A 13,188-nucleotide genomic window follows, 5' to 3' on the forward strand; every position below is an offset into this window, starting at 1 on the left:
GGCCCGACCCGCCAGAAGTTTTCCCTGCACAAGCGGTGGAACAAGTTTGGGAACCACTGATCTAGATAATAATTAGTCCTGCCTTGAGTGCAAGGAACTGGACTAGATGACCTCTCGAGGTCCCTTCCAGTTCTGTGATTCTGTGATTCTATGAAACACCACTCAGGACAATTTCTAAGGGCTCTGACGCTGGGCATGCAGCTGGCACAAACCCGCCCACTGCAGCATGCATGTCAGCAGTCAGAGCCCTTAGAAATTGTCCTGAGTGGTGTTTCATAGAATCACAGAATCACAGAACTGGAAGGGACCTCGAGAGGTCATCTAGTCCAGTTCCTTGCACTCAAGGCAGGACTAATTATTATCTAGATCAGTGGTTCCCAAACTTGTTCCACCGCTTGTGCAGGGAAAACTTCTGGCGGGTCGGGCCAGTTTGTTTACCTGCCGCGTCCGCAGGTTCGGACGATTGCAGCTCCCAGTGGCCGCAGTTCGCTGCTCCAGGCCAATGGGAGCTGCTGGAAGTGGCAGCCAGTACGTCCCTTGGCCTGCGCCGCTTCCAGCAGCTCCCATTGGCCTGGAGCAGTGAACCGCAGCCAGTGGGAGCCGTGATCAGCTGGACCTGCAGACACAGCAGGCACACAAACTGGCCCGGCCCGCCAGGGGATTTCCCTGAACAAGCGGCAGAACAAGTTTGGGAACCACTGGTCTAGACCATCCCTGACAGGTGTTTGTCCAACCTGCTCTTAAAAATCACCAATGATGGAGAGTCCACAACCTCCCTAGGCAATTTTTTCCAGGGCTTAACCACTCTGACAGTTAGAAAGTTTTTCATAATGTCCAACCTAAACCGTCCTTGCTGCAGCTTAAACCCATTGCATCTTGTCCTATCTTCAGAGGTTAAGAAGAACAATTTTTCCCCTTGCTCCTTGTAACAACCTTTTATGTACTTGAAAACTGTTATGTCCCCTCTCAGTCTTCTCTTCTTCAGATTAAACAAATCCAATCTTTTCAATCTCTCCCTCATAGGTCATGATTTCTAGACTTTTAATCATTTTTTGCTCTTCTCTGGACTTTCTCCAATTTGTCCACATCTTTCCTGAAATGTGGCACCCAGAATTGGATACAATACTCCAGTTGAGGCCTAATCAGTGCAGAGTAGAGCAGAAGAATTATTTCTCATGTCTTGCTTACAATACTCGTGCTAGTATATCCCAGAATTATGTTTGCTTTTTTTGCCAGAGCGTTACACTGTTGACTCATATTTAGCTTGTGATCTACTATGACCCCCAGATCCCTTTCCGCAGTACTCCTTCCTAGGTAGTCATTTCCCATTTTGTATGTGTGCAACTGATTGTTCCTTCCTAATGTCCTTATTGAATTTCATCCTATTTACTTCAAACCATTTCTCCAGTTCGTCCAGATCATTTTGAATTTTAATCCTATCCTCCAAAGCACTTGCAACCCCTCCCAGCTTGGTATCGTCTGCAAACTTTTTAAGTGTACTCTCAATGCCATTTTCTAAATCATTGATGAAAACACTGAACAGAACTGGACCCAGAACTGATACCTGTGGGACCCCACTTGTTATGCCCTTCGAACATGACTGTGAACCACTGGTAACTACTCTCTGGGAATGATTTTCCAACTAGTTATGCATCCACCTTATAGTAGCTCCATCTAGGTTGTATTTCCCTAGTTTGTTTAAGAGAAGGTCATGTGAGACAGTATCAAAAGCCTTACTAAAGTCAAGATATACCACATCTACCGCTTCCCCCCCATCCACAAGGCTTGTTACCCTGTCAAAGAAAGCTATCAGGTTGGTATGGCATGATTTGTTCTTGACAAATCCGTGCTGACTGTTATTTATCACATTATTATCTTCTAGGTGTTTGCAAATTGATTGCTTAATTATTTGCTCCATTATCTTTCTGGTACAGATGTTAAGCTGACTGGTCTGTAATTCCCTGGGTTGTCCTTATTTTCCATTTTATAGATGGGCACTATATTTGCCCTTTTCCGGTCTTCTGGAATGTCTCCTGTCTTCCATGACTTGTATTAGCTTGTATGTTTTACAGGTCATCAGTTTTGTGACAAGTGGGCACTTCTCACAGACCCTGCTGACATTAGGACAGGAGCCAAGGGATACCTGAAGTGTGATATCAGTGTTGCTGGGAAAGGAGACACGATACAAGCCATTCAGAAAGCAAGTGATGCTGAAGAGCAAATTGAAAAGTACTGTAAAAAATTTCTTTACTTTTCATCTGTCAAAGAGAAAAAAAATCCATGAAAAGTCCTTTTCTCCTGTTTATAGAATACATGCCTTGCTTGTCTAATCTGGGATTGTTTTAACTAAAGTCTCTGTATGTACTGCTTTGATGTGCTGGGAAGGGATGGGGGGCAGGAGAGTTCTTCTAATTCCACCAGCAAATGAAAGGGGGGCATTATTGTCAGTCCCCTGCCTCTGAGGGAGTTCATTCTCATCTCAGGATACTGCTAACTCCCTGCCTGCCTGACTTTACTCTGGGGCTATTTGAAATATTTCTGAACAGCAATTTTTTGCCTGGAGAATGCACCAGATTGCAGCAAACTTGAGGTGTTGTTTTTAAAAAAAAAAAAAAAAAAACAATATGACAGGAAGATATTCTTTATCCTCCTATTGTGTGTGTGTGTATTCTTTATATACAGGTACAAACACTGCCCCCCATTACAAGCTACACACACCATATGCTGTGCTGCCCTATCACTATACTCAATATATTTTACAGGAACAAAATATAAACATTTCTAGCAGGGGCACTTCATAGACATTTGCTTGCCAAGTGGTGTTGCCGCCTTCTGCAGTTATGGTCACTAGAGAATGCTTTTATTTAGGTGGAAAAACAAATGCACACTCCATGTCCCCCATTCCCATCCCCCGTCTCTGGGACACAGTATTTATCACAAGTTACACTGTAAAAAAATGGTGTGACCCCTTTGTTAAAAAAATTGTCTTGGAATCACTTCATTGTCTAGCCGCGTTTTCATTCTGAGGGAAATGGCTTTTTTTTTTTTTTTCTTGTAGGAACCTCTTGATCCCCAAAGGATTTCCATCTGAAAGACCGTGGGCCAGATTTTATGTGAGAATCTATAAAGCAGAGGGGCTTCCAAAGATGAACTCCAGCATCATGGCTAATGTCACCAAAGCATTCATGGGCGACAGTAAGGACCTTGTGGATCCGTATGTGGTGGTCATGTTTGCAGGTCAAATGGTAAATTGGGACTGTATTGCTCACAAATGTAGGCCTTGTTTCCTATTGAGTTACTTGCACACGTTAAAGCTGATGCACTTTTACTTAGGGCAGGTCTACACTTAAAACTCTGCATCAGCACAGCTGCAGCGATGCAGCTGTAGCTCTTCAATGAAGACGCTCTAAGCCAGGAGACAGCTTCTCCTGTTGGCTTAGTTAATCCACCTCCACGAGAAGTGGTAGCTATGTTGGTGGGAGAAGCTGTTCCATCAACATAGCACTGTCTAAATCAGCACTTAGGTCAGTATAACTACGTCACTCAGGGGTGTGGATTATTCACATCCCTGAGCAATGTAGTTATACCAAAGTAATTCTGTACTGTAGACCAGAGCTTAGTGTCTTGAAAAGTAGGATGAGTACATTCTTTTGTCATCTTTAGTGCCCAAATTGCTCAGGACCTGAGTAAATTGCTGACTTAATACCAGTGGTATAGTAGTAGGGAAAATAAAGTGCTGTAGATTCACATTAATAAAACATGAAGTCATGATGCAGAAAAACTACACACTGTGGTATTATGCTAATACGATACGTCTAATTCGCTTACAGTCACGAAAGGCTAAAATTCCCAAGCTGTCACAAGCTGGATTCTAAGGCTGCATCTTTACTAATGAATTTCATAGCTCTCATTCTGTACTCTCTTCTGACGGTAGCTGTGGTGGAAGCTGTACCGCAGACATAGGGCTCTAGTGGCACTGCTGTTTTTATTATTGTCCCTACAGATGAGGCCTGTTTGTACTGTAATTTCCACCATTGCTACCACTGGTGGAGATTCACTCATGCTTCATTCAGGCTAGGAAGTTTGCTAGTGCAGACAAGGCCCAAAGGCCTAGTTCTTGCCTTATGTAACCTTTGGGTGAGCTAGAGTTCACCTCACTGCCCCTCTCCAGTGCCTAAAAATACCCGACTCCCATAGAAAAGTAGCTGGAGACCCACAGGTCATTCTCTAAGGGTTTTCAGCAAGGATTGCATAGGGTCAGCCTCCCCACATTTAGGTCCCAAAAGGAACTAAAGAAATGAATTTAATTAAAAAAACTTTATAAAATCTTATGATAAAGAAACAATAATAATCTAATTTTTACAGCATAACACAGCTATTTTATAATCCACAGACATTATCTTCACAGTTATACTTAAACATAAATGAAGAAAAATTAAAATCTGAACAGTTCGGTCCCCACAGAAACATAGTGAGAAGAAACTGAGAGTTCCCAAAAGCTTAGCTTTAGTTCACCTAAGTCTCAGTTAGAGTCTTTGGTCACCAAATCTATACAATCTGCTGAGTGTAAGGGTATGTTTACACTACCCGCTGGATCGTCTTGTCTAGACTAGATGCGATAAATAGATCCCCCGAGCGCTCTCCCGTCAACTCCTGTACTCCACTGCCGCTAGAGGCATAGGCGGAGTGACGGGGGAGCGGCAGCAGTCGACTCACCGCAGTGAAGACACCATGGTAAGTTGATCTAAGTACGTCGACTTCAGCTACATTATTCACATAGCTGAGGTTGCGTAACATAGATCGACCCCCTCTCCAAGTGTAGACTTGCTTGTAGGAATCTTCTGTTGGGATCCAGGCAAACTCTTCCTCTGCTGAAATCACTGCTAGCCAGTCGGCGAACTGATTAACCAACCACTCAGTTAAGTCACAAGTGTATAGATTTTAAGAAAACCCTGTTACAAGAAAATAGAAAACGGAGAATAGCAAAATATAAATGACTCTTTCCCCATTAGTTGGTGACTCAGACTAGTTGAGACAATTTAACTAAAACAGTTTGGCTAAAATCAAATCAACATTCAAAGCATACAGTTAAAATAGAATAAATTATTTTTCCCTCCGAGTTTCCCCTTGCTATAATTACCATTGCCCAGGCTGCCCCGTTAGAGGGTTAACAATATCACTAACCTGCTGCAAAATACTGCCGAGTTAGGGACAACAGCCTGCTTCTGTGCTCAGCTTCTCCCAACTCACACAGGGCACATGGCCCTTTGTAAAGCAGCTGCCCTGACTGCTCGCCCTCATGGAGTCTGACCCCAGCAGCAGGGAACCTATTGGAGCAGGGCTGGTGGAAGGATGTTTCACGCCCTAGACGAAACTTCCACCTTTGCGTCCCCCGCCCCATCCCTGAGCCCCCCCCATGGTAGATCCCCCCCTCCGCCCTGAGGCTCCCCACCCTGAGGCACCCCCCTGCCCCAGCTCACCCTTGCCCCGCCTCCTCCCCGAGCACGCCATCACTGCTTCACTTCTCCCGCCTCCCAGGCTTGCGCCACCTAAGCTGATTGGTGCCGCAAGCCTGGGAGGCGGGAGAAGTGAAGCAGCCGCGATGTGCTCGGGGAGGAGGCGGGGCAGGGGTGAGCTGGGGCGGGGAGTTCCCCTGCGTGCCGCCCCTACCCTTGCTGCAGGCGGCCCTCCCCGCACTCCACTGCCCCAGCTCCCTCCGCCTAAATGCCGGCAGCGACCGGGGCGGCCGAAGATCCGGCCGCTGCGGTCGCTGCCAAAGAAAATGGCGCCCCCCAAATCCTAGTGCCCTAGGCAACCGCCTAGGTCGCCTAAATGGTTGCACTGGCCCTGTCTTGGAGCAGACCCAAAACTACCACACATAATTCCAGCAGCTTCTGGATGTGGAGTGCTTAATCTGCCTAGCAACAATGACCCAGACACAATTCACTCCTACCCCCCCGCAGTGGGTCTCTTAAAGAGACACATGCGTTACACTTACACCAGTTTTACTTTTGTGTAACTTAATTGACTGGCATGGAGTTTGTCTTCATTACACTGGTGTAACTGAGATCAGAATCAGGCTGAATATTTACACCCATATTTTTTCATTAACTTTTCAAATCTGTTCATATGGAGGCTTTTGCAGAAATTCATTTTGTGCATGACAAATGCATTGCGACTGCAAATGAAGCCATTATTGCAGACTTCTAGCTTCCTAATTTGCACCCATGCTTTCAGTTCACGTGCACAAAGCTGACTTTCTGAATATGTAAAACTTTACACCCGAAAAAAAAATGTGGGTGCAAATATCTGACCTATTTGTGGGTTTGTGAAAGTCTTTGTGCACAGTTTGTGTTTTCTAATTATAGGGGTAGGAATTATCCAATTTACTATCGGATGCGGGGTTAAGGATTAGGGCAGACCTCCCAAAAAGTCCCAGGTTTTGCAGAACTGTCCTGTTTTAACCCCCAGATGAAGTGAATATTTCCTGCATTCAGGGTCATCCAGAAAGGGGCAGTTTGCCCTCGGCCTCTTGTTTGAGAGGGCCCCAAAACTGAATGGTGTTGCAACCTGGTGCACAGCATTGCAGCAGCACTCAGATTTGGTCCCTCCACCCATCTGGAGCAGATAGGCCAGTCCTGAATGATACTGCATCTTGCTTTAGCCACGTGAAATGTCAGGAGGCATGAATTCGGGCAGATGGATCCAGGACTGCATGGATCCATTGGCTGTTCCCCTGAGAACTAGGAATGCAAAAAACAATACTACAGCCAGAAGTTGCAGTAAGGTCGCTGGAACAGCCCTGCTTTCACTTTCAGGTCTAGGTGGAGGATTCCTGCCCCTTTGGGCCCTCCCTGACATGCCCAGTCACATGGGGTGCACACTGCAGCCAGGACTTGCCTCATTCTAATTTAGTTCCTCCTTTTAAAGGTAAACTAAAATAATCCTGCAAATAAATAAGTCGAAATGGGTCACAAGTGATGCATAAGGCCTTGTGCTAGCTAGGGATAGATTTCACCTGACAGGCAACAACTGCGCTAAAGTACCACTTGTTCTTTAGAACCAAAGTTTTAATTTAAAAGGCCACCTCCATATGTGCAGTTTTGCGTGGCAGAAATATCACTCTGAGTGCACAGAGAGGAATTGAACTGGTACATTGAAGAGTTACACATCAAACTAAACTCTACTAGTCCTGCGTGAGAATTCCAAGGCCAGGATGTAGCCCTTCATTAAATACTTAGGAGAAAACAAAGAAGGAAACTCCCACAGTAGTTATTGCAATGTAGCATTATGCTCTGTGTTAGCACTGACTAATAGAAAAGCAGAGATGCTTTCAAGTTTCAGTAAATATACTAGACTGCCAGGGCCGGCTCCAGGGTTTTGGCCGCCCCAAGCAGCCAAAAAAAAAAAAGCCGCGATTGCGATCACGATCTGCGGCGGCAATACGGCAGGAGGTCCTTCGCTCCGAGCGGGAGTGAGGGACCGTCGGCCAAATTGCCGCTGAATAGCTGGACGTGCCGCCCCTCTCCGGAGCGGCCGCCCCAAGCACCTGCTTGCCAGGCTGGTGCCTGGAGCCGGCCCTGTAGACTGGAAAACTGTGCTTAAAAATTATTTTTATTTAGACCACATGCTTTCTCTGTGATAGAAGAGACAGGGCTTGCTAGAGGACTTTGTTACACGCAGCATTGTTCTCCAGAATCTAGTCTAGCGTCAAGGTCTAGAGCTGCTGGTCTTTCATTTCAGGGACGAACAACAGTGCAAAAAAACTGTGCTGATCCTGTGTGGCATGAACAGATTGTCTTCAAGGAAATGTTTCCCCCCCTGTGTCGAAGAGTCAAAATCCAGGTGTGGGATGAAGGCAGCATGAATGATGTGGCCTTAGCCACACACTTCATAGACCTGAAAAAAATCTCAAATGAACAAGATGGAGATAAAGGTAAAGAGGAAAATGTTTGTTATAAAAACTCTCCCCCGCCCGTAGGATAAAATTCACCAGCATGATGACTGGATACTAGTTAAGACCCAATTAAGGACTCCAAAGGGCTTTAGTGTGGGGTAGGCCTTTTGTTGGTTGTATGAAAAATCCTATTTTATACAGAGCTGAATCTTTTTGTGTGTTTAATGGAATGCTGTTGTCCCCTTTGTTACAAAGACTCCTAAAAATCACCATTTTGATCAGTATCTAAAAGGATTCTTACCCTTTCTGGGAATGTGGCAATGATCTGTTTCCATGTGGTGTTTCTAATTCAGTTAGGGTCAAGTGATGTGAATTCAGGGCTAATGCCAAAGGCACTTGCATTGCCAGGCAAACAAGTATGTATCACTTTTCAGGGGCAGACCAGCCTTGTATTTCTGATCTACTCAATGGCAACTATTTGTTCCCAGTTACTCAAAAAGAGAAAAATAAACCATTATAAAGTGTCATAGAGCTAAATCCTCTCCCCAGCTCCCAGTCCAAGTAACAGGATGGGCATTGGAACTCCTGGTCCAAGGATAGGGATCTTCCCCCCATATCCCAGTCTCAATCTGCAGAGCATGAAGGGAGCCACTCCAGGGCTCTGGCACCTCTCCCATTCCATCGAGGGAATTGCTGGAGGAGACTCATTGTGGCAGATAGTCTGGTTCATGCTGCACCACCCCAGTCCCTAGGTGACAGTACATAGGTTTCCCCTGTGGAGCAGTGCTCTGTACTGTATTGGGATATGCACACGAGTACAGCCTCCCCAAATCCCATTCTGCAGCTGGAGGGACACCAGCACCCATAGAAGTGGGGCCAGATTGAGCCCCCTTATGAGTAAAACTCTCAGAGAACAGAGTTCTGCAAACAATGTGTGAGAGAGTGAAAGCTTGTAATGCAAATATTGTAAAATATGCATCATCTCCAGGGTTCTTGCCTACTTTTGGACCAGCTTGGATCAATCTCTATGGCTCACCTAGGAACCACTCCCTAATGGACGACCACCAGGAACTCAATGAAGGTTTTGGGGAAGGCGTCTCCTTTAGAGGCCGCCTCCTAATTGAAATTGCAGTGGAGATACTTTCAGGGGGAGCGCAAGAGTCTAAATTTTCAAAGATCATCAAAGAGATAAAGTTACCTTCCAAAGATAAAGACTCCAAAGCATCTAAAGGAAAAGAGAAAACAGACAAAGCAGAGGATGGGAAATCATCTTCTCCTTCAGACAAGGCAAACTCCACCGAGGCGGAAGTTGAGCCCTTCGATGTGCCCACTGAGGTTAGTTTAAAATTTAGAGATTGATTGATGCTTGGTTCAAAGCATGTAGCTAATTGACAAACTAAGGCCCCAGTCATGCAGTCAGGTCTGTAACCTGGATGTGAATCACCACAGATGCAGTGGGTTCATGAGCTCACATCCAGTTACAGGGTTTGCCATGCAAATGGATCATAAATTTATATATGTCATTAATATCATATACTGAATAGGATGGAAATCATTATTTGCTATAGGTACAGTACAAGCACCCCGCATATAGGGTTTGCACACATATAGGAAGACTCAGTCCCATAGCTTCCTATTGTAGGGTTTCTTGCACTTTCTTCTCAGGCACCTGGTGCTAGCAACTGTCAGAGACAGGATACTGGACTAGTTGGACCATGGGTCTGACCCAATATGGCAATTCCCATGTTCCTAAGTTCTAGACCTGAAGTATTCACCATCTAATGTTGAGTAGCTTTATTTAAGCACCCACTTTTAGTTTTGGGGTGTCATAATAGGACACACACATTTAAAAATTAGGTTCCTCATTCTCTCTTGGAAATAAACTGTTTCCGAAACAGTGGGTGGACACCAGCAGTAGCTTTACTGTGCACCCACAGAAATAATGAAACCAAGGGTGCAAAAATACTGAATGTTTTTGATACAATGTTGATAGGCTTCACGTTAATCATATTTGGGTATAGACCCCCCAAGAGCAGAACTGCATTGAGAAAACGTACATTTTCACAGGCAAATATACACTCCTTCTGGCCCAGTGCAGAGGGGAGGCCCATGGGCGAGAGTGAATCTGTCCCACACTTACCCCACAGCAGCAGCTCGTGTCTCGAGTGGGGGAAAGGGGGCTGGGCCTGGCTACCCACTCTGGGGATTGTGCCTGGGATTGAAGCACCACTCATGACGATGGAGGAAGGCCAAACCTGAGTGGCGCTGCAATCCTGTATGCCAGGTCACAATGCTCAGAGCAGGGAGCTGGGCCCAGACCCACGGGACAGGAACTGCTGCTCCAGGGTGAGTGTGGGGCGGGCTTTCTCTCCAGCCATCCCCTTACCTGTGACTTCTCCTCCACACCAGGCTGGGATTAGGGTTGTGGTCCTGGGGCAGAGCACGCTGCTGCAGGTACCTGGCGCCCCCTCAGCAATTTACTGAAGTGCACTCATTGAATTGGGAGGCTCCATCCACCCCTGGTGGGTACCTTTAATGGGCATCTGAGCATGGTTGACAAAAGGCTCTGCTGTGTTAGAAAACTTGGTGATATGAACAGGGCTGGCTCCAGGGTTTTGGCCGCCCCAAGCAGCCCCCTCCCCAAAAAAGCCGCGATCGCGATCTGTGGCGGCAATTCGGCGGGAGGTCCTTCGCTCTTAGCGGGAGTGAAGGACCGTCCGCCGAATTGCCACCAAATAGCTGGACGTGCCGCCCCTCTCCGGAGTGGCCGCCCCAAGCACCTGCTTGCCAGGCTGGTGCCTGGAGCCGGCCCTGGATATGAAGAGGCAGAACCTAGCCTTTCTCAGGTCTATGACCATCAGCATTTCCTTTCTTTAGGAACCTCTCTCTTTATGGTCATTCGGGATGGAGAATGCAGCTTGCAGACTGCCACCACAGTAGTGAGGGCCATCTTCCCTGAACTAGGGCCAAATTGTGTGCTGGGGTAAATGGATATAGCTCCATTGCCTTCAGTAGAATTTCACCTATTTACACCAGCAGAGAATTTGGCTCACAGTCATTAAGGCCACTAGCCTCTCCTTCTTTAATTTCCTCCTCAAGGCCCACTTCTGCTGCAATACCTACAAGAAACTGGCAACTAATAATATCTAGGAATCGAGCCAGCGGGGATAGTTGGGATTGATAGACACAGGGTCTGATTGTCTTCCTTTATTTATGCCAATCAGTAGTAGCACCATTAAAGTCACTAGTGTGAAACTGGCAGAAGTGTGAGAAGAAGCAGCCCAACTGCATGTTTTCACCTCTCTCTTATCCTTCATGTGGCTTCTCTTCTGGAATTGCGAGTGTAACGCCGACAGATCCCAATCGTCGGCAGGCAGGATCGAACCTGCGGCCTCTGGAGCTTAGTGCATGAGCCTCTACCGCATGAACTAAAAGCCAACTGGCTGTTAGCTAAGGCTGTCGAGCAGACTCACTTTATCTCTCTCTCTAAGTGTCTCGGGTTACACAAGCTCTTTGGAGCAGGGATCACAACTTAGTATGGGCAAGATCTTCAGCTGCTGTAAATTAGTGTAGCTCCATTAACTTCATACAAATTGAGTTTGGCTGATTTACATCAGCTGGGGCTCAGTCCCTTTCTGTTTTAAAAGGGTCTAGTGCAATGTGAGAGGAAGGGGGGTCCAGTGGCTACAGCTCTAGACTGGACTTGGAACCCCAGGTTCAATTTCCTGCTCTACCACGGTGACCTTGGGCAAGTCATTTAGGTCAGGTCCTCAAAGGCATCTAACTCCCATTGATTTTAATGGGAGTTAGGAACTTAAATACCTTTGAGTGTCTGTAACTCAGTTCTCCATCTGTTAATGAGGCTAATGGGGTGTTCTGAGGATAACTACATTAAAGATTTTGAAGTGCTTAGATAAAGTAATAAGGACTATAGAAGTATCTCACGTAGATAAATAGACACTACTATAATGCCAATTAATAGTAACAATAAGGATTTATTACAATCAAGATAATTGTTAGCAACTGGTATCTGACTCTCAAATTCAGAATGAATAAAATGCAATAACACATCTCCATCCTGTTTGATATTCTTTCCTTGTTGACATTCAAATATATTTCCTGCTGCTGTAGACAGAATCATTATGTTACTGACATGTAAAAGGGAAGTCAAGAATGCTGGAGATTACAAATAAATTGAAAAGTGATAAAATCTGCAACATTTTTATGAGGTCTCTCTGCAGATTGGGGTAAATCACCGTGCCTCATAATCTGACATTACTGACTGAGCACAATACCAAGAACATAATGAGCATTCAAAATTCATTACTTTTGTAAATGGGAATAGAAGAGTATGGCACAGATTCTGAGTCCTAGTTTCACTCATTGCCATATGCTTCATGGTAATGTTAAAAAAAATCATGCAACAGGGAAATGAAAACTGAAATTCAACTGCAATGCATTGTCTTTGGTAGTTTTACTATGACATGCTGATATTTCTTTCAACTTAGAGTTATCCCCTGCAATAGTACACTGCATACTTATTTCAAGGCATATATGCGCTGAGCTGTACCAAGAGCGGTTTGTTCCTTTGAGAAAGGCAGGCAAACAAGCATTAAAATACACATGGTTTCTTTCGTTCATTGCCCTGTTACACAGTCTTTTAGGAGACTCACTGGGCCAACTTGTGCTTGGATTTACACTCACTAAATCAACATTCCCACAGTGAAAGTAAATATCAGAGAACTATCCATACCATCACTGTGCTTACAGCCTTTGAACAACTAACAGTGTACTGGGGTCTGATCCGAAGCCGATTGAATGAGAAGACTCCCATGGATTGCAATGGGCTTTGGACTGGGGCTCTGATACTGCGAGGTGCTGAGTGCTTCCTGAGAAGATGCTGAGCACCTTCAAATCTCATTGCCTTGAGAATGCTCAGCATCTCCCAGGCTAATATTCTGGAGTGCATTACCAGGAGTGTTGTATGTAAGATGAGAGAGATAATTGTCCTGCTCTACTCAGCACTGGTGAGGTCTCAGCTGGAGTACTGTGTCCAATTCTGGGCACCACACCTAGGAAAGATGCAGACAAATTGGAGAGAGACCAGAAGAGAACCATAAAAATAATAAAAGGTTTAGAAAACCTGACCTGTGAGGAAAGGTTAAAAAAACTGGGTATGTTTAGTCTTGGGAAAAGAGGACAGAGGCAGAACCTGATAAAAGTCTTCAAATATGTTGAGGGCTGTTATAAAGAGGACAGTGATCAATTATTATCATGCCCACAGAAGTTAG

The 13,188-nt window shown here is 45.4% G+C and overlaps 1 protein-coding gene across 1 annotated transcript in view; it reads left to right on the forward strand.

Moving 5' to 3' along the window:
- Positions 1 to 13,188, forward strand: part of FER1L6 (fer-1 like family member 6) — a 148,221-nt gene that overhangs the window by 57,540 nt on the left and 77,493 nt on the right. Inside the window, exons 8-11 of the mRNA XM_034763575.1 lie at positions 2,073 to 2,229; positions 3,059 to 3,245; positions 7,744 to 7,936; positions 8,886 to 9,232. Of these exons, the coding sequence (XP_034619466.1) occupies positions 2,073 to 2,229; positions 3,059 to 3,245; positions 7,744 to 7,936; positions 8,886 to 9,232 (884 nt within the window). The remainder of the gene's footprint in view (positions 1 to 2,072; positions 2,230 to 3,058; positions 3,246 to 7,743; positions 7,937 to 8,885; positions 9,233 to 13,188) is intronic.

The sequence above is a fragment of the Trachemys scripta genome, chromosome 2 (assembly GCF_013100865.1).
Source record: "Trachemys scripta elegans isolate TJP31775 chromosome 2, CAS_Tse_1.0, whole genome shotgun sequence".
Taxonomy (NCBI): domain Eukaryota; kingdom Metazoa; phylum Chordata; order Testudines; family Emydidae; genus Trachemys; species Trachemys scripta.